Source organism: Cricetulus griseus, chromosome 4 (assembly GCF_003668045.3).
Source record: "Cricetulus griseus strain 17A/GY chromosome 4, alternate assembly CriGri-PICRH-1.0, whole genome shotgun sequence".
Taxonomy (NCBI): domain Eukaryota; kingdom Metazoa; phylum Chordata; class Mammalia; order Rodentia; family Cricetidae; genus Cricetulus; species Cricetulus griseus.
In genome coordinates, this window is record NC_048597.1 from 138,221,456 (window position 1) to 138,243,475 (window position 22,020).

Sequence of the window (22,020 nt, forward strand, 5' to 3'; positions counted from 1 at the left end):
TCCTTTTCCCGACTGTAATGTGGACTCCCCAAGGGCAGTGACTGCAGGCTGAATTGTGTGCAGAATGTTCTTGAGTTGACATATGCAGTAGCACTCAGCTTTGGTGGAATGAGATGCCCGTGTGTTTGTTGGTAGTGACAACAGATGTGTCTGAGCACAGCAGGACCTGTGCCTTCCCTCAGAGAAGTCTACTGTTTGCTGGTGGTGGGGGAAAGTTAAACGTTCGGGAAAACAAGTTTGTCGGTGACATTCAGGACCTCTCCTGAAGATTGGAGACCACAAGGGAGATTTCTCCATGACCTTGTTCATGTGGAGCCTCCTCCAAGGGGAAGGGAGGAGAGTTTGGGCAGCTGGGTTGGCACCATTTCTGACCTTGACTTATTCAATTTCCTAAGCACTGTCCAGGGACACTGGATAGAGTGGCCCTGGCCTGTGGCCACCAGGCCTGGCTGTGGTTGTACCTTCACCTCTTTCCTTGTCTTGCCCTTGCTGGGAGCTTCCTGTCAGGTGCCTGCTGTAGCTTCCCTCTGCTAAGGCATGGGCTCTCCTCCTTACAGTTTGCCTTCCCAGGATCTCTGTAGGGTTTGGCAAAGGCTCTTAAAGTGGAGAGTCCTTACAGAGGAGACTGTGGGAATGTTGTATTATGATACAAAACTGCCCTGGGTATTCTTCAGAACTCTCTGGAATCTTTGTATTCTGCCCTAATATGCAATTGCTGATCACATATTCTAAGAAAAACTGAATTATTAGATTTTATCAAGGAAGGGGCCGAGCTTGGTGGCTTACTCTTCTCATCCCAGTGCTTGGGAGGCTGAGGCAGGATGATTGCTAAAAACAAGTGTGAGGCTAAATAGCATAGCATATCTTAGGCTATAAAGTAAAATACTATCTATCCAAAAAGAAATCAAACAATAACAGCAACAAAACAAACAAAAAATTTTAAGCAAACAGGATTTTGATAGGACAGAGACAAAAAGGAATGTGCAGAGCCCTACTTTGACTCTTGAACAAGGCCAACTGTATTATGAGAAGACAGAATGTATATTTTGCCTAGGTTTTAACCTGCTTCTTCTTAACTCTTGTCTACTTCTTCCTTTTTATTTTATTTTATTTTTTGTTGTTGATTTTTGTTTTTCAAGACAGAGTTTCTCTGTGGCTTTGGAGGCTGTCCTGGAATTAGCTCTTGTAGACCAGGCTGGTCTTGAACTCACAGAGATCTGCCTGCCTCTGCCTCCCAAGTGCTGGGATTAAAGGCGTGTGCCACCACTGCCCCCAGCTCCTGTCTACTTCTGATCCACTGAATTATATCATACATCACTCTCTGGTGTCTCTCTCACTCTGGGTATCAGCCTTTGTTCTTCAAATTGTGGCCTGGGTGTTGGGCTCTGGGCCTTCCTTCCACTTTCCTGGAAGTCCTCTCTGCTCCCCCAAAGAAGTTTTATTGTTGTTATTTTGTTATTTTTTTAATTTTTGTTTTGACAAGTTTTCACTTTTGTAGCTCAGGTTGGCCTAGAACTCAATATCTTATTATGTAGCACTGGCTAGCCCAGAGACAACATTCCTCCTGCCTCATCCTCTCAAGTGCCAGGATTATATCAACAGTGTGTACTACCATTCTGAATTTCTTTCTGTCTCTTAAATGGCTATGGCTTAGAGGCCTGGGGAGATGCTTAACAGTTATGGGTGCTTATCCCAGCACCCACATAGAACCTCACAACTGCCTGTAATTTTAGTTCCAGGGGATATGACACCTCTTCAGATCTCCTCGGATCCCCACATGCATGTATGGTACATACAGACAAGCACAGGCACACATACACATATAAAATAAATGAATATAAAAAGTGGTTATTGGTTGAGGCATGTGCTCTGTTTATTCTCCTGAGGAAGCTAACTCCTTTGGCACCATCTTCCTACCCAATTGTCCAATTCTGGAGCCCAGGACTTGCTGAGTTATAGCCAGCTACTATCTCATACTGTACTTCAAGGTCCCAAGACCCAAGTGTCAGAGTATTCCAGACAGAAGTCACCATTCTCCATGTCTACTTTCCTCCCTAACTACACATTCCCTGCAGTTCCCAGTCTTAATCTAGAAGTTGAGGTGAGGTTTCTCTTGACTTTCTCATATCCACTCATTTCTCATATTCATCCAAAAAACCCTGATGAGATGGTTCATACTCATGAGGCTGAGGCAGGAGGATCATGAGTTCAAGCCAGCCCAAGTTACGTAGTGAGACCCTGTCTCAAACAAAACAAAAAAGGATCCTCTTGGCTTTGGTGTCCTATTAGTGGGCTGTGTAGCACATTCGACTTGGAGAGTGTTTGCCATGTGGCCAGTATGATTATCTGGTTCTTTTATCAGACTCAGGTGCCTTAAGACAAAGGCTGCCCTTGCTTCTCAGTGTCTCCTGGTGGTGCCTGGTATGTAAAACAGGCATCTTAAATGTTTTGTTCATGTGATGAATAGTGTGTTATCGTGTAATACTCATGGATTTATCATAATGCCATCCTAGTCCACACACTGTGGTCCTTGACTCTAGTCTTCCACTTACTAGGGTGTAGTCTCCCTGAACGTATGCCTATCTTTAGAGTTGGGAATTTTGTGTTTAAATGTGTTGTAGCCCCATACAAGCTTTACACTTGAGGCTCAGGGAACATTGTAGAAAAGGAGGCAGACAGACTGTAAGATCCAGAGGACCAGAGTGTCTGTCTGTTACATATGACAGGAAGCTGTGCCCATGGAATCCCAACAATATGGTTGCTTACACAAGAGCAGCATAGTGATAGTACCAATTGAGACTGCAGGATACTTGTGGGGGACATCTCACAATATACCACCCCTAGATGAGATTAGTGTCTGCTGAGACAGTCTTTTCCCTGATAGATTGAGCCCCTGATTGATTATCCTCAAGTGGTCTGTCCTACACACATATACACATGACCAGCACTCAATGAACTATATATAGTGATCTATCTATCTATCTATCTATCTATCTATCTATCTATCTATCTATCATCTATCTATCTATCTATCTATCTATCTATCTATCTATCTATCTATCTACCTATCTATAATAACTAAAGAAGAGGTCATGAATCTGAGAGTTGGGGGGCTTGAGGAGAAGTTGGATGGGGGGAAGGAAGGGTTAGAATGATGTAAATACACTACTCATGTTTGGAATTCTCAGAACAACTGAAAACACAAACTGTTGTAGGCTCTATCTAGTGCTCTTGTCTGTGCCCTCGGGTGACTGAGGTCTGTTCAGTCTGTGGTTCCAAGCCACCCAGATTGCAGCTGCCTTTTGACTTATCTCTGACATGGTGGTACTTTTTTCCTCCCTGGGAGAGCACTCTGCACTCTTCCCCACTGCCTCTTCTAATCCTCTTAGAGACCCCACTGTGCCAGATGTTGCCCTGCTGAAAAGACAGTACCCCACCCCCCCAGCAAGTTCCCTCCTTGAGGCTTATGTGGCAAAAGTTAACTGTGTGTATTTTAGTGCTTGTAAGTGTTGCTTGTCTTCAGAACTTGCCTCTTAGGTTGTACTTTTTGAATCAAATCAGTGCTGCTAGCTGATTTGCTGTGTTTTCCCTCTCTTCTCTAAGTGGAGTACAGAAAAGGGAAAGACTGTTCATTGTCTTGTTCATCTGCTTGGCCTCTGTGATCTCAGAGAATGCTGACTAGGTTTCAGGCCACCCACAGACACATGCTGTCAGGCCTGATCCATTTTGGAACCTGTGAGAGTCTAAATACCATACACTCGTGCCCCTGAGTATGTACCTAAGTAGCACCTTTGTTTGTTTCTTTCAGCTCTTGAAGGCAGGGACAAATATGTGTGCACATGTGCTTCCCCAATCCCCATACATGATGCAGTTTTACAGCAGGAGATATTCAGTATATATTTGTGAAATTAGCAGAAGGAAGGATGGATTGAGAAGGGACAGAATTGAAAACAACACAACAGAAAATGGTTTTCCAGAGTACGGAAATGAGATTGTATCAAATGGTAAATAGGTTTGCTGCCCCTAAACATGTGTGAAATCACTTCCCAGGGTGTACCTGGTGAGCTAGAAGATTGGATATCATCAGTACTGATGCATGTGTCTGAGACTTGAGGAGCACCCAACATCAGACATAACAGTGTGGTATTCATCTAAAGGGACATCTGAGGACACCCTCAGAGCATGCAGGTCTCAAGAGGAAGAGTTCCAGATGGCTGAAGGGTTCCATTGCAGTAGCCTGGAGTAGCCACCTGCACACTTGCCCTGGTCCTGATGTGAGGCGCAGACTATCTCTAGATTGTGTGTCTCATTATTACCACTCCTGGCCCCCTGCAGCCCTTCCATTTTGGGATGGGTTTTTAAGTGTGAGAATGTCTGTTTGTCTCTGCCCTTTCCCAATGCCATTATTACTAGTACTGGTTTTAGAGCAGATGTTAAGTGGGTTTGAGCCTGCTATTAACTTTAATAGATTGCCTATGACTTGCTAGGGTCTTGAGAAGTATTCTGGAGTTCAATTAAAGTTCAATGGAGAGAAGCTCCATGGAAAGAGGTAGCAGAGGGCAGGGATGGTTGGAGAGGGGCCATGTAGATGTCACCCTGTTCTATAGGGTGGGGAGTAGTAGCCTAGAGTGGGTAGAGGTTACTTTAATTTTATTTTTCCCTCAGAGATTTCTCTTGGTGGTCTTCAGTAGGCTGAATATGGTATCTTATTGAATGTGGTATCTTTATGGATGGGGAGAGAAAGAGTTGAACCACTGCCACCTCTAACCTGTTGACATCTGATACTTGACACTAGATCAGACCCTGTGATCACAAACTAGCAGAAAAAGAGGCTGTTTACCACATCCCTCCACAGTCGATGTTTTGCAGTAGTTATTTCAGAGGCAATGTAAGCTTCTGTAACTTGAGCTGTGACTGGATACTCCTAACTTAACACATAGAGTACTGCCTACTTTGCTGACATAGAATCTTAGCTTTGGGAGTTAGAAGGTACTGACGAGGGGATCAATGGCTGTGAGCTGCCACTGGGTCTATTTTATAGTGACAGTCAGTTATACAATCATGTTTAGTAGCTTTTGTCTGGGGTGAATTTGTCCAGTCACTACCTTAAGGTGTTGTTTTTGTGTATGGAGAAACTGAGGGGCATGACGGGGCATTTGACTCAACCACACTGGAATGTAGGAGTTTTCAAAGTAATGTGGCCCTCGGGCCTCATGAAGTTAGCAAATACTCCTTGAATGTTTTACACGTCAGTTGTAGACATTACACGTGTAGCTATGGGCAAGAACATCTCAGCCCTCAGCTTTAAAGTGCTTCAGTAGTTGGGAGAAGATAAGTGGAAATCCAAGGTTTCTGAGAAAAACAATATGCAAGTAGAAACCCTCCACCATGGTTGACCAGAGAATCTGCTTGGGGACAGTCACACAGTGTTCCCTAAGTCTGAGAAACAACTGAAGCTAATCTGTCCAGTGGATGGAAGAGAAGTAAGTGGCTAGTGGAGAGAATGCCCTGAGGCCATCTGTTAGCACCCACCTTTGCCAAATTGTGTACAGATGTAGTGGTAGGCTTCTTATAGGCCTTGAAGGCACCAGTTGCCTTTCCTGGGCCTGCTAGTAAGATAATCCATTGCATTTGGTAGACTGTACTTGCTTAGTTGTACCATGAGTGTGAAGAAGTTTATAAGGGCTGGTGAGCCTTCAATGGCATTATCTCTGTAGGCAGCTATGCGTGACCATCGGGGTTCCCTCTGTTATGCACAGCCTATGACCAGTGACCATAAATACCTACATCAGCCTTGGGGATAGAGTGTTATCATCCAACTTACAGCTGACTCTTCTCCAAACCACGTCTGAATTCTCATGCATCTGTCTCTGTGTCACCTAGCCCAGGCCTTTGCCTGCATCCTTGACTATATCTGCTCACATTCCACAAATGCCTTAGAAGTAACTAAGTCTATTAAAGAAAGCATTGTTCTATAATCTACACCTGCTGCTGGATTCTGTCACCTCAGTCACTGGCTGTAGTCAAGACTCCAGGCCCTACCCTGAAAACTGGGATATTGCCCAGGTCTCTTGATGCCTTTGGGTATCCCCTCCATAACAGTGGTTCTCAACCTCCCTAGTTTTGAGACCCTTTAATACAGTTCCTCATGTTGTGGTGACCCCCAACCACAAAATTATTTTCATTATTACTTCATGACTGTAATTTTGCTACTGTTATGAATTGTAAATATTTTTGGGAATAGAGGTTACGAACCTCTGCTCTACAAACAGCCTTCATCCTAACTTTCACCTAGTAAGACTATTTTGGTCCCTTCAGAAAACCCCCTATGCTGTCTATGGAGCCAGCGCTCCTTTAGTATCTCTGTACATCCATTTGGCACACTTCATTTTATACCCTGATAGCAGCCCCGACCTCCTCATAGGCAGGCAACATGTCCTAAAGTCATGCACATCTCCAACCTCATGCACGCAGTGAGGGACCATCAGTGCTCGATGAGCAATATATGATGTTTGCTATTTGCCTATTATCACAAAAAGGATTGTGAGTGAAGATTAATACTGAACACAAGTAACTGTTGAATTCTTACTCAGAACTTACTCAAGTTCTTTACAGGAAATGATTATCAGTCACTTTAAGGATGCTTTGTGGTAAAAGGTATATAACAGAATTTACCACTTTAACCATCATTAAACGTGAATTTTGGTGGCACCAGTGCAATTTGCACTGTTGTGTACCATCCAACTCCAGAACTTTTTTTTCATTCTACACATAAGTGCCATACCACTTGAACAACAGCTCCCCACCCCTCTCGCCCCCAGCCCTAGGAAAGAAGCACTCCTCTTTCTGTCCTTATCAATGTGGCTACTCTTGGTACCTCATATAAGTGAAATCACTCAGTTATCTTTTTGTCACTGATTTATTTCACTTAGCATGTCTTCAAGGTACATCTATGATCTATGTTGTATATATTAGAATGTCCTTCCCTTTAAGGATAAGTAATACACACACACACACACACACACACACACACACACACACACACACACACAAATATACACAAACACAAACACACACACTCACACACATGCACACATACACAAATACACACAAGCACACACACAAACACATACACACTCACACATGCATACATACACAAATACACACAAGCACACACACAAACACATACACACTCACACATGCATACATACACAAATACACACAAGCACACACACACAAACACATACACACTCACACATGCACACACACCACTTTGCATTTGTTCACTTAATGTGCTGATGTATATTTGGGTTGTTTCCATCTTTGGGTTATGAGGAATAGTGTGAACATTGGTGTGCAAATTCCTTTTCAAGTACTGACAACATTTACTTGTACTGAAAATAGAAGTGTTTAATCCTGTGGCAAAGTTTCATTTGAAGTGTAGAAGCATTTTAAATATACTTGAAACAGTCATTTTGAATCAAACAGACAAAAAGTCACCTAAGGTAGGATGTAACTTAGAAAGATGGGATAAGAGTTCACATTCTTATTTTTGCGACCTGTGTGATGATGCCTGGTGACATGAAATGACTTGTTTCAAGTACTGTTTTAATTTTTGTCTTACAGCATCAAACTTCTAGCTGTGCAAGAACTGCTTGACAAAGAGGCCCTGGAAAAGGTAAATATTTTGTTCTTCCTGCCACACAGGAAGAATTCTGCTCCCCGACCAGAGGCAGCACTTACTGCAGAAGTGGTCTGCTTCTTTGTACTTTCCATGGGCAGCGAGTCTTGCAAGCTTTCAAAGCTTCCAGCCATACTCCGTTCACACTTGCAGACCCAAACTTGCTCTGTTCCTTCCAAGCTCTGTGAAAGCAGAGGCTTGTTTGTCACAGGCTAGGCTACCCTCTAAAGAAGGTTTCTTGGGCTTTTCTAAGCATCAGGAGCAAGAAAGAGCCTTGCCACATGCTAGCCTTCAAGTTTGCTGTCTCCTCATTATCTGCTCCATGTTTGATCATCTGAATGTGTGGATGAAGGGATTGAGGTCCAGCCACACACTCTGGATCTGGTCTAAGGCAAGTGAACTCAGTGGAAGAGTGAGGATTTGAACCCCACAGTTCCATTTCTGAAACGATGGCTTCACTGTTTGTGAAGATATGATTGTGGTAGTGCATCCTTTTTAGGCTGTTACTGAAGACTGGGAAATCACCACCTCCCCTGGGAGGTGATATTGGTTCATTTCTGCCTTCCCTGTTCGAGTCAGCCCTGGAACTGATAGCCTTTTGCTTGTGGGTTTGAGTCTAGGTGTGAGGAGGAATGGGCTCAACAGTGCAGGCTAGTTAGGGGCTGAGGAGGTCAGGCCCTAAATGCCATTGTGGAAACTGTTGTACTCATGCATTACACTCCCCTGGGCTAGCTCAGGACTCTTCCTACAAGTGTAGCTGCAGGTGTTGGTTGTAATCTGTAGTTTGACATAAAGTAAGTGGTTGGAGAGATAAATATCCAAATGGTATTTATCTTAGGAATTTAAACTGTTTGGATTAGTGCTCACTCTCTTGGTACTAAAATAAAGAAAGTCTTTAAAGTCAGCACCAAGCAGGCTATGAAGGGTAGGGAGTGGCCTGAGCTCTGAGGCTCCACTTGGCCTCTTTCCCATGAAGCAAGGACAGTGCTTCCGCCGGACCTCAGAAATACAAGATGCAAGGCAAATGAGTTAATGTAGCCAAATGGCTCTCTGGATGCCTAAGCACTCTGCTCATATTAATTCTTAATTATTCATATCAATTCTTCATATATATCCAGCTATTAAAACATTCTATGATGACTGACTACAAAAGCTATCAGTGGGCCAAATGGCAGCCTTGGTTGTGGATGGTAGATTAGATAAAGGGAATAAATTAACAATAACTTTTCCTGAAGCTGATGACTTGTTTGTGATCATGTAAGAGAATGGCCTGGTCCTTAGGAACCACAGGAAGGAATAAAGGAACAGATCTTACCAATCATTCTGAAAAGATTCCAGAGATAGTGGAGATAAAGAGGTGGAGGGAAAAAGAAGGAAGGGGAGAGGGGGAGGGATAGCTGTCCTTATCTATATCTGTCTGTCTATTATCTATCTGTCTATCATCTATCTATCTATCTATCTATCTATCTATCTATCTATCTATCATCTTTCTATCTATAGAGAGGAGCTATGCAGATGGGGGTAGAATACAAACTATTGAACCTTATGTATAAACAGGTATAGGAGGGTTCTTTGTATGTTCTTGAAACTATTTCAAAGACCTACAGCATTTTTTGTAGTAGTATTCACTGCAGCTATTTGCAGCACTTCCTCATTTTGAAAAGTTAGAAAAAGAAATGTTGCCACACATAGAGCTTCCACAGGCAGTGCATCAGTATAGTAAAAATACAGGTACCAAAAATACCAGTTATGCCTTTGAAGTGGTTACTGTCCAAGTAAGAGAGGCCACATGGCCAGCCCAATTCAGGGACCAAACCTACAAAATGGATCAGAGAGGTGGTGTCGGGCTTGCTGTGGCTGGCTGGCTGCCAGCCAGTGAGCCATTGTGCCGCCCTGAGAACCAGGCTTCTATGGCTGTGCTCCAAAGCCTGCCTTCTCCTTTCTTCCTGAATTATCTTGGGTTACTTATTCTTTGTGCCTCAGGTTCCCAGCTGTAAGGTCTGGAAGACTTAAGTGGGCAGTCTAGATAAAGGTGCTTAGGACATCTGGGTCCGAGCCATCTCCAGAAGTTAGTTAGCTTCTGTTTGTACTGCTCCCCTTGTCCCACCTCCAGCTGTCCTCCTTGTCTTCCCTTCCTCCCATTCAGGAATCCTGATGGTGGGTTTGTATCACCCCATCTCCACAAATGACGAGCAGAAAACTTTATAGGACCATTGAAATATACACAGGGACTGATAGGGAACCACATTCTTGCAGTTTGCTTCTCTCTTTTGTGTAGTTGTCTGCTTATTCGCTCATTCATTTTGCAAGTGTTTGTTGAGGTTCCTGTGTGCTGGGCAAGTAGTAAACATTTCTAGAAAATCCCAGAAACAGCCAGTAGTTTTGCACTCAATATCCAGTTGTATTTTGAGTGATACACGATATATTGCCTGGATAAGTCCTTATTTTATTTTTGCAGTAAGATTGATTCAATGATTTGTTGAAATAAGATATGTTCATGGATGGTAGATTTCTTTCTAATAGGTCAAGGGTAGAGAACCCTGGAGAAAAGTGCCTGGTAAACCATGCAGTTTTGCTATTCAAAAGTATTGTCCCTGCACCAGTAGCTCTGTAGGGTCATTAGAAATGTGGAACTTTGATCTTTAGCCCAGACCCATTGAATCAGAGCCACATGCTGCAGAGACCCCAGGTGGCTGGGGTGCATCAAAGTCCCTGAACTGTTCAAGAGGGGATCATTTGCTATCTCCACTGTGATTATTGACTAGAAACCTATTAGGGGCAAACATTTTGATTTTATATCCAATGAAGCTCTTTTGGGAGATGTGTGTGTGTGTGGGGGGGCAAGTAAAAAGAAGCAGACCCGTCTCTTTGTAAATTCCCCATTGTGTGTGGCTTGCACATGAGAATGCAAGGACACATACTTGTTTGCAAGCCAGAGCAGGATGGGGGAGGAGTTGCTCTCCATCCAAGGTTGCTGTCTGCCTTATTGCCTTGGGACAGGCTCTCACTAAAGCAGAAGCTCACTATTTTCAGCCAGGCTGGCCAGTTAGCCAACAAGCTCCTGGGATCTGCCTGCCTTTGCTGCAGGGCCCAGGGTTACAGATATGTGCAACCATGCCTGGCTTTTCTATGTGGATACTGGAGTTTGAACTCAGGTCTTCATGCTGGCAAAGTAAGCACTCTTACTCACCCAGACTCTTAAAACCTTACTTATAACTTTTTACTTGTCCTGCTAGTAATACAGCCAGCAAGAGAGGTCCCAGAAGTGTAGATTGCAAGCCTCAAACCTCTTCCATTATCATCCTGCTGGCTTCAAATGGAAACCTGCCTTTGGAGTTTATAATCACTGAATTGCTGAGATTTCACCATGTTGGAACTTGTGACTTCAGTCCTAATAGTAGGGGCCTGTGCAAGCCTCCATCTTGGAGGATGGTAGTGATTCTGAGGTGTTTTCATCCCCAGGCACTAGTAGGTTAGATCTGAACAGTAAAGACTTGAGTTGTGGAAGACATAACAGGAAAGATTGGCAGTGTTTGGAGGTCTCAGAAAATGAGGTTTCCAATGCTCTTACCTTTGCTGTCAGCCATTGTTACAATGATCTTAGTATTTTAGGTGAGGTTTCCCCGCTCTCTGTAGATCCCAGAACTGGGGCAGCTTCAGCCACGCTGTGCTTCCCTGTGGCTCCAGAAGCTTGCAGAAGACCCTCCTGGAGGCCTGGGTCCCCTCCTTACCTGATTTTGTTCTCCATGTTGCCTTCCATTCACACTCTAGAGTCATGCTTGTCAGACTGATCCCTGGCCACACTGTACTGAGGAGACCTTTTGGCTTTTTACCCTCTCTTCCATTTTCTCTACTTTCCCAGCATTCCTTACTGGGTTTGGGGCTCTTGTGACTTACCTGTTCTCTTCAGCATCAAAACTGGCATGCTGAAAGAGCAGTGGTTCTCAACCTGTAGGTTGTGACCCCTTTGGGGTTGTATATCTGATATCCTGCATATCAGGTATTTACATTATGATTCACAACAGTAGCAAAATTACGGTTATGAAGTAACAAAATAATTTTATAGTTGGAGTTCACTGCAACATGAGGAACTATATTAAAGGGTCACAGCATTAGAAAGTTGAGAACCACTGTGATTGAGGAATTGTGAACACCAGTGACCTCAATGAATATAGACTCCAAGAGTTCCTATTTTGACTTCTTGACCCCCACCCTCACCCCCTTTCTGGATTTGGTTTGGTTTTCTGTAGTTAAGGTTTTGCTGTGTAGCATTAGCTGGCCTGGAACTACTGTGTAGACTAAACTGTCCCTAGATGCACAGTGATCATCCTGCTGCCACTGCCCCAGTGCTGGGATTGTGGGCTTGTGCCACAGCTTCAAGTTAGGGATGTAGGTTGGGGAGAAACCCAAAGACATCTGGCAAGTCATGGCCCTGAATTTTTCTTTTTTCTGAACACTAGTTTCCAGATTAGCCACAAAAATTTGTCAGTTATTTTAAAAAATAAGTTAAAAACTATCAAATTAGCAATCTAAGTTTACTTATCAAGTTTTTATTTTAAAAAATTATTAGAACCAATGCTTAGGTCCCAAGAGCAGCAAGAAGGATGCTTGTCAACTGCCTGTCTGTTCTTTGCTCTCTGAGTATAGGACCTTTTATTTTCCTGAACTCAAGTCACTGGGAGTTGTTTTCCAGGATTTAAAAACAGACTCATCAAATGTGTTTAAATGTGTGGTGACATGAAAGGAAATAAAAATACTGGTACAGCTTGATTTAGAAAGATCATTTTTCAATGACCCTTTCAAACTGCTTCCTGCAAAACTGCAGACAATAGTTTGGCTAGCCATTGTGGCTGTAGATAACCTTCACCCTGGCAGTATGGAGGGCAGCCATCAGTGCCCAACTTGTCTCCAGGGACACAGACACTATCTAGCTCACAACTGCTGCCTGCTCTGCTTTGAGTCCTCCAGGCCATCACTCAGTCATGTATGGTGGGAAATTACCAAAATGGAGCCAGGTAGAAATACAAGGGATTTTAATAGGGAAAAAGCCTTATGTACAGAGCGACCTAGCCAGCTGGTGGGCAGTAGTCTGTACAGCAAGCCGAAATTGAAACCAAAAGCAGAAACCAGCCACCTGACCAACTCTCACTCTACATCACCCTGACCACGCTCTACAGCTTCCCCTACAATTCCCCTTTTAGTCGAAAAGAGGATTAAAACTTAACAGTGTAAACTATCCAAAATTAACAATCATAAAGGTGAAATATAAGAAGATACAACAATCTGCTTATGTCACATCCCAACTATCTATTTTAACTAAACCCTAAAGTCATCTGAAAGAGGTGTCTAAGCCTGAACACCTTCTTCCAATCCCAACCATAAACAATAGGAAGCTATCCCTAACTAGGTATATACACTATCCTAAGTGACAACAATGGGGGTAAAGGGGCGTAGCATCCTCCAAGTTACATCCTGCTGAAATGGGACAACGATAGCCTTGTGGGATCCTGTAGGAAGGAAATGTTAGTGTAATGAACGTCTTGAATGGATTGTATCCAGTCCATTTAGATGGGATCCGCTTGATTGAAGATCTCACTTGAAATCCTCAACTTGATTGAAGTCAGTACCCGAACCTCTGGCCAGAGTGTCAGTTGAAATGGAGCAAGTTGGATCCAGTGCATTCGAGGAGGTGTGGCCCACTTTCTTTCCAGGGTGTCCAGGAATTGCTGTCAGGCAGGACTTCATTGGCTGTGTGGGACTCAAACATAAACAGCAGAGAAATGTTTGCTTGTTTATGTACACATATTGGGGAAGGCAAACATGGGAGAATAACTATTACAAGAGGGTGTACACCTTGAAAGAAAGAGTCAAGAAAAGACAAAGACAGCCCCCAAATTCTTCTCTTATTCTGTATTACATCAATTGGCTTCTTGATATAATACAGAAACTCTAAAGCTTAACTAAACAACATGCTTCAATTTCAGAGGAGGAAAGCCAAATCCCCCTCTAAATACAGCATTGGTTTAATTGAATTGGGACTAAGAAATAAAGAGAAATAGAGTTCTCTGAGAGATAACTGTAAAGTTTACCGCATGGCATGTTCCTTTTGTTTGATGGTTATAGTTACCTTCTCTTTTTAAGTATCTACCCATGCAGTGTCCTTTGCCTTCTGGAGACGAGTTTTCCTGTGAAGATAAAAGCAAAAGACTTCCCCTTCCTTTGGGAGGTTTCTATTTAGTTTATGAGATATACCTTAGTAGAGTACCTGTCACTCGTCCTTGTCCAGAGGTTTGTCTTTTTCAACTCAATTCTGATCAACTTTGATGGTATCCAAAGTTTTTCTTCTCCTGTAGAAACCAATGCAAAAACCTTACCCCAACGTAACACATGTCCTGGTTTCCATACAGAGGTTAGTACATCTTTGAAGTCTACGGCTGATTGAGTTCAGAAGTTTTTTTCCGTCGTCCAGTGTCTTTCTGCAGCTGTTTGTCCTTTCTCATTGTCATTAAGAAAGTTTAGTGTTAATAAAGCATTATGCAACCTATGTTTGGGGGGGTTAGTCTTCCAAGCCTGTCTATTGAGCATCTCTTTTAGTGTTCTATTAGATCTCTCAACCACTGCTTGTCCTGTAGGATTGTGTGGTATACCGGTGACATGCTTTATGTTATAATATTTGAAAAACTGTTCCAGTTTTGTGGAGACATATGCTGGAGCATTGTCAGTTTTTATTTGTGCAGGTATATCCATAACTGCCATCAACTCTAGCAGGTGTGTAATAACAGAATCAGCTTTTTCAGCAGTAGCCCATTGGAACCCTGAGAATGTGTCTATAGTATGATGCCCAGATTTCAAATTTCCAAATTCTGCAAAGTGAAAGACATCCATCTGCCAAACCTCATTTCTCCGAATGCCCTTAGGATTACAACCTGCTGGCAATGGAGTTTGATTATAAAAGAATAAAGTAGGACAGCTTCTCACTATCTCCTTGGCTTGTTGCCAAGTGATGCAGAAGTACTTTTCCAAACCTTTGCTATTCACATGATGTTTCTTATGAAATTGTGAGGCTTCTAGTACACTTCCAATTAATAAACAATCAATCTCATCATTGCCATGTGCTAGTGGGCCTGGCAGACCCGTATGGGATCTGATATGTGTAATGTATATAGGATTACTTCTGTTTCTGATTGTTTCCTGTAATTGTGAAAACAATGAGGTTAATTCTGCGTTATCAGGAATGAATTCTGCAGTCTCAATGTGTAACATGACTCTCTCTGCATATTGAGAATCAGTAACTATATTAAGAGGTTCTGTAAAATCCATGAGTACCATGAGAATTGCATATAATTCTGTCTTCTGTACAGATGTATATGGACTTTGAACTACTTTACTTACCTCACCTGCTTTATAACCTGCCTTACCTCATTTGTTGGCATCAGTGTAGAAGATAAGAACTCCAGAAATGGGAGTCTGTCTTAAAATACATGGAAGAATCCAGACTGTCTTTTTTATGAATTTAATTCTGTCAGTTTTGGGATAATTGTTGCTAATTGTTCCCAAAAAGTCAGTAAGAGCTATTTGCCAATATTCATTATCTTTCCATAAGGAAGAAATTTCTTCATTAGTTAAAGGTACTATAATTTCTGCTGGATCTTTTCGAGTCAGCTGATGAAGTCTTAATTTACCCTTTAAAATCAAATCAGAAATCTTTTCTACAACCACTGAAACTGATTCCGCTTTCCCGCAGGCCAGGGGAAGCCTCTGCTGAAAGCCGAGGCCTATCTGGACTCTAGGCAGCTAGAGACTGTCTCCGAGCTTGGTGGATGGTTCTGAGCAGCTCAGCGGCAGCAAGTCGGCTGCTAGCCGGGAGCACCTGTGGAGAGAGGGCGCTTTCCGGGCCTAGGCCATGGGCCAATGGAACCCACAGCCTGTCCCAAATGGGGTGTAGGTTTCCAATATCCTGCTCCTGACAACCAGATATAGTGGGAAATTACCAATACAGAGCCAAGTAGAAATATAAGGGTATTTAATAGGGAAAAGCCTTACCTACAGAGCGACCTAGCCAGCTGGAGTGGCAGCGGTCTGTATGCAAGCCCCAAAGTGAAATCGAAAGCAAAACACAGTCCCCTGAAAGTCTCACTCTACATCACCCTGACCACGCCCTCACAAGCTTGGTCAGGCACACCTGTAGACAGCCCCTAAGTAGGCGTGGCTACAGCTTCCCCTACAGTGGGCTCATGTATTTCCTTAGTGCTGGCTTCTGATAGCCTTTCCACTCCTGACCCCACTTTGCTCAATCAATGTTTACATTGTCATAGTATATAAGCAATATGTATAACAACTATAGCATATTTGTTATACAGATAATTTTACTATCTATTAAGGGTTAAGGCAAATTTGAATATGAATTAGCTGAATGTGATTGTTTATTTTTATACGAAAAATTACATCCTGCCTGAATATTTGATGTTGTAGGATAGGCACTATCTTTAATAATTTTAGGAGTTGACTGATATTTTTGATTTTATAATAATCACAGTTGAGAATGCTGCTTTCTATAAATCAGTAGTATGAAATGGTAGAAGTATGTTTAAGATCAGTTCAGAAACTGTTAAAAATTTTGTTCGAATCACAAGCCACAATTCACCTAACATTTTAAAATGAAACTCATCCCAGCAAGCTAATAAGTAAAGTTTTACATGGGGAAATCAAACACAATGCAACCCAAGGAAGTATTAACTTGACACATGCTGGAAAATGGTAGCAGGAAATATTAAGTCTTTAGTTTCCTTAAGTAAGTCATGTTTTGAAGTTATATTTGTATAAGAACAAAATCTTTGTACATAGAATAAAAGCACTGCAGTTCACAACACACAATATTCCTACATCTGAACTGAGACTTTTCAGGAAGCATCTGTTGGCATTGCCAAGCATGATAGCATGCACAGCACAAAATATACCTTTTTTGTGTTCAGAACCAAGGCTGTAGTGAAGTCACATGATGCAACACAGAGAAGCACTGACAGAAACACCTCAGACTCATCATATTTGATTTTGAGGGTTTTGTTGTTTGTTTTCTTTTTTTGCCTTTACATACTCTGAAACTTTTACTGCTGACCTGTACACATTTAATTGCATGGCTCATGATCTAAATAGCTATGCTTTATAAAACTCACTGGACAGAATGGTAGGTGGTTTGGCTTCCTTTCTTGCTGTGACAAAAATATCTGTCCAGAAGCAACTGAAAGGTGTGTTCTAGATTAGAGGGGGTATATTCCATTTTGTCAGGGCAGGCATGGAGGCAGGAATGAGAAGTATACCGGCTGATTCAGTTTGGCAGTTTTCTCCGTAGCCCAGGGTCTTTCTGCAGCTGTTTGTCCTTTTTCATTGTCATTAAGAAAGTTTAGTGTTAATAAAGCATTATGCAACCTATGTTTGGGGGGTTTAGTCTTCCAAGCTTGTTTGTTGAGCATCTCCTTAAGTGTCCTATTAGATCTCTCATCCACTGCTTGTCCTGTAGGATTGTGTGGTATACCGGTGACATGCTTTATGTTATAATATTTGAAAAACTGTTCCAATTTTGTGGATACATGCTGGAGCATTGTCAGTTTTTATTTGTGCAGGTATACCCATAACTGCCATCACCTCTAGCAGGTATGTAATAACAGAATCAGCTTTTTCATAGTTAAGAGCAGTAGCCCATTGGAACCCTGAGAATGTGTCTATAGTATGATGCCCAGATTTCAAATTTCCAAATTCTGCAAAGTGAAAGACATCCATCTGCCAAACTTCATTTTTCGGTATGCCCTTAGGATTACAGCCTGCTGCAATGGAGTTTGATTATAAAAGGAACAAGTAGGACAGTTTCTCACTATCTCCTTGGCTTGTTGCCAAGTGTTGGAGAAGTCCTTTTTCAAACCTTTGCTATTTACATGATGCTTCTTATGAAATTCTGAGGCTTCTAGCACACTTCCAATTAATAAACGATCAATCTTATCATTGCCTTGTGCTAGTGGGCCTGGCAGACCCATATGGGATCTGATATGTGTAATGTATATAGGATTATCTCTGTTTCTCATTGTTTCCTGTAATTGTAAAAACAGAGAAGTTAATTCTGAATTATCAGGAACAAATTCTGCAGTCTCAATGTGTAACACAACTCTCTCTGCATATTGAGAATCAGTAACTATATTAAGAGGTTCTGTAAAATCCATAAGCACCATGAGAATTGCATATAATTCTGCCTTCTGTACAGATGTATAAGGTCTTTGAACTACTTTACTTGCCTCACCTGCTTTATAACCTGCCTTACCTGATTTGTTGGCATCAGTGTAGAAGGTAAGAACTCCAGAAATGGGAGTTTGTCTTACAATACGTGGAAGAATCCAAACTGTCTTTTTTGTGAATTTAATTCTGTCAGTTTTGGGATAATTGTTGCTAATTGTTCCCAAAAAGTCTGTAAGAGCTATTTGCCAATATTCATTATCCTTCCACAAGGAGGAAATTTCCTCATTAATTAAAAATACTATAATTTCTGCTGGATCTTTTCCAGTCAGTTGATGAACTCTTAATTTACCCTTTACTATCAAATCAGAAATCTTTTCTATATATGTCTTTAACTTTTTATTCTCTTTATGTACCAGAATATCCACTCCAATATGGTGTCTTCCTTTTGCATCAGAATTCCAGAAGGGTATTCTCTGGATGGCAAGATAACCAGAATACAGTCTGAATTAAGGTTTATCAGATCTACATGCACATCAAATATTCTGTTTTTTACCCATTGTAATTCTTTTTCTGCCTCAGCAGATAATATTCTAGGACTTTTTAGATCCTTATCACCTTTAAGGGCCATTTTAAAATGTTTTAAGTCATGTCCTTCTATACCAATAATCGTCTATAATTGAGAACTTTCCCCTAACAGCTTCTGAAGATAATTAAGAGTTTGATATCAATCCCTTTTAATTTGTACCTTTTGAGGTCTGATTCTTTGTAAGTCTATCTTGTAACCTAACTAGTTAATAGAACTAGTTAATCTCCTCTTTGTATCTTTTCTGGGGCAATCTGTAACCCCCATCTAGGCAGAACTTCCTTCACCATTTCAAACATAGGTTCCAAAGTTTCCTCATTAGAATCTGATAAAAGAATGTCATCCATGTAATGATAAACAAGAGATTGTGAAAATTTCTTACGAATTATTTCCAAAGGTTGCTGTACAAAGTGATGACACAAAGGAGGACTATTTAGCATTCTTTGTGGCAAAACTCTCCACTGATATCTCCTAACTGGTTGTGAATTATTAAGAGTTGGTACAGTAAATGCAAATTTTTCTCTATCATTTTCCTGTAACAGTATTGTGAAAAAAAAAAGTCTTTTAGATCAATAACTATGATCGGCCATCCTTTAGGTATCAAGGAAGGTAATGGCATTCCAGTTTGCAGAGAGCCCATTACATATTTATGGCTCTCAGGTCTGTCAGCATTCTCCACTTACCTGACTTTTTTAAAACAAATACAGGAGAATTCCAAGGACTGGTAGATTCCTGTATATGTCCAGCATCTAGCTATTCCTGTACTAACTTTTTTAAAGCCTCTAGCTTTTCAGAGGTCATAGGCCATTGTCCTACCCAAACAGGTTCATCTGTAAGCCACTTCAATGGCAGGGCCTTTGGCTTCTCTGAAGGCCCATCATTTGTACCTAGTTTCTGTACAGCATGGATGGTTGGTAACCATTTTCCATAGCGTCTTACCAGATCTTTTCTACTATCTAAAGATTGTACATAATTTGTATCCAACACTGGAGGAATATTAATCTGAGTATTCCATTGCTGTAAAAGATCACGACCCGAGAGATTTATAGCTATATCTGCCACGTATGGTTTCACTCTCCCTTTCTGTCCTTCCTGTCCAATGCAGACCACCGAGTTAACACTCTGTTGAACTCTAGATAGAGATCCAATTCCTAAAAATTGTATATTCACCTCTCTAAGAGGCCATTTCTGAGGCCAAGATTTTTGGGTAATAATAAGTACATCCGCCCTAGTGTCTACTAAGCCAGAAATAACTTTATTATTAATTTTCACTTTAACTGTGGCCTTTTATCATTAATAGAAGTTTGTCAAAATATGTCTCATTTTATCCAGTCACATTTGATTCTTCATCACTATTCAAACTACCATCTAGAGCAGTATCATTTTTCACAATAGGCAAAGAACTATCTATTCGTCCTGTGAGTGATTGTCTCCCACAGCTACTGGGAATGACTGGACCTTTCTCGATGTGGGGACCTTCTTGAGTCTCCCCTCGGGGTTTCCTGGCCTTAACGGGTTTCCTTGCATGTCCCTGGTCGATCTACATTCATTGGTCCAGTGTCTGCCCTTACCACATCTTCTACACAATCCAGAAGGCAGTGGCCTTTCCTATGAGGCATTGTTAGAATTTGTTTGTCTACAATTTCTCTTAGTATGTCCCATTCTACCACAGCTGAAACATCTAGGTTCCTGGCGCCTTCATGGTCTCCTGGGGAAGGCTCTTCCTACCCATGGTTCTGGTTCATAGTAGTAGTAACCTCTAGCCTCTTGGTACCTATGTTGACCTCTGTAAGGTGCTCTTTCCCAAGCCCTTCCGTCCTCATCTCTAGAACTTTTCATTTCCTGTTGCCTTTTTAAACCTTTCAAGATGGCTTCTCCTCCCCAACTCCTGTATCTTGCACATTATAGTCAATGTTGGCTGCATGCATGCAAAACCCATTCTTCTAGCGGACCTGATCTGATCTTTAAAGGCAAAATATTCTTTTGCATATTGGGTTTGCATTTTTACAAGCTATTGTATATATAATTGATTTTCTTGTTTCCAGATCTGTTACCTGTAATTCTACTGCCCTAGTTAACCTTTGTAATCCCTGTTCTATTCTGGTATAAGCTTCTAGGTATTCTTCTGGCTCACAAACCTTATCCCAGGCATTTAATGCTGCTTTCCTGCATATGGACAGTATATGGTCATCATATTCAGCCTGAGCCTGTGGGTTAGCATAAATACCCTCACCAAGAATCTTATCTAGGGGGTTTCAAAATCTTCCTTTATGCCTTGATGCTCAAGGAGCTTCGTTTCTTCCCTGAACCATGCCCTCCACTGGATTTCGCATGAATTTTCAAGTACAGTTGCTACCAGTTGTTCCCAATCTGTGTCACCCTGGTAAAGGTTGCCCATGAGTCTAATAGCTGTTTTATATATGGGCTATGGAGACCATATGAGACAACTGATTCTTTAATATTCTTAAGATCCTTCAGCTGTATAGGTTGCCATACATAAGCCATATGTCCCTGCGGGTGTTTCTTAGAAGCTGGCTTTTCTACCATGGTAGCTGGGTAGACTAATGGCATATGAGTAACAACCTTAGAAGAATATTCATGATACCTGGGTGGAGTAGGTGCCTTGGATTGGAGTGATTCTGCTTCTGAGGCATCCCAATGATCTTTAATGATATCCTTATGAAAAGTTTCAATCTCCTTAATCATAAAGGATTCCAAGCATGTTAGTGAATCTGTAAATTGCTCAAGCTGCTCCTCTACACGTTTTTCTAGGTCTTCAATAAGGTCGTCCCTAGGCAGCATCTGGATGGTATGGAAACTGACTTCTAGGTATTGGAGTCTAGATTCAAGGTCATGATTTGCAGATTTTGAGTCCTCAGCAATCGACTATATGGACCTATGTAATCTGTCAGCCCTGTACTGTAAATTATCTTCCAAACATTCAAATCTAGGCTAAAATTTATGATCTGCTACCTTAGATGCTTCAATAATTGATTGAATGATATTGTCCAATTCTTCAACCCTATCCTGGGTATTTTGCACCTTTGCCTCTAGTTTCTGGGTAACAGCGCCTATCTGAGTTTTTAGCTGGCTACAGATATTCTTTAGTTCACTTTAGTTTATCTTATCATAAATATGCTGCATCTCATCTTGGGTAACAGACAGCTCTGTCTTTAGTGTACTGGTCATGGATCCAAGCTTATCATCCAATTTTTGTTCCACTTGCTGCACAATTGTGGTCTGACCTAATCTGTTCTCCAAAACCTCATTGCTTAAAGCTGTTATTTCCTGTAAGTAGGTGGTGAGGTTATTCTTATCCCTGTTCCTGAGACTAGGAATGTTATTTGTACCAGCAAGCTAACTGCCATTACTGCAAATAGGCCAGTATATGGCAGATTAGCATCCTCCTCAAACATTGAATTCACGTAATAAGCAAAAATATTACCAATTTTAGCAAATGATAAATATTCTGTCATAATTTTACCTGATTTCTACTTTAGATGCAGTAACTATCTTTGACCAGCAGATGGCA

At 41.6% G+C, this 22,020-nt stretch overlaps 1 protein-coding gene across 4 annotated transcripts in view; it reads left to right on the top strand.

The window, feature by feature from the left end:
• The window catches only part of Eepd1 (endonuclease/exonuclease/phosphatase family domain containing 1), a 117,469-nt gene that overhangs the window by 56,269 nt on the left and 39,180 nt on the right, over positions 1-22,020 (top strand). For all 4 annotated transcript variants that reach the window (XR_003484653.2, XM_027411704.2, XM_027411705.2 and 1 more), the window contains exon 2: positions 7,627-7,678. Coding sequence is in view for 3 of the 4 variants with exons in the window: in XM_027411704.2 (XP_027267505.1) it covers positions 7,627-7,678 (52 nt within the window). In the remaining variant the exon portion in view is untranslated. The remainder of the gene's footprint in view (positions 1-7,626; positions 7,679-22,020) is intronic.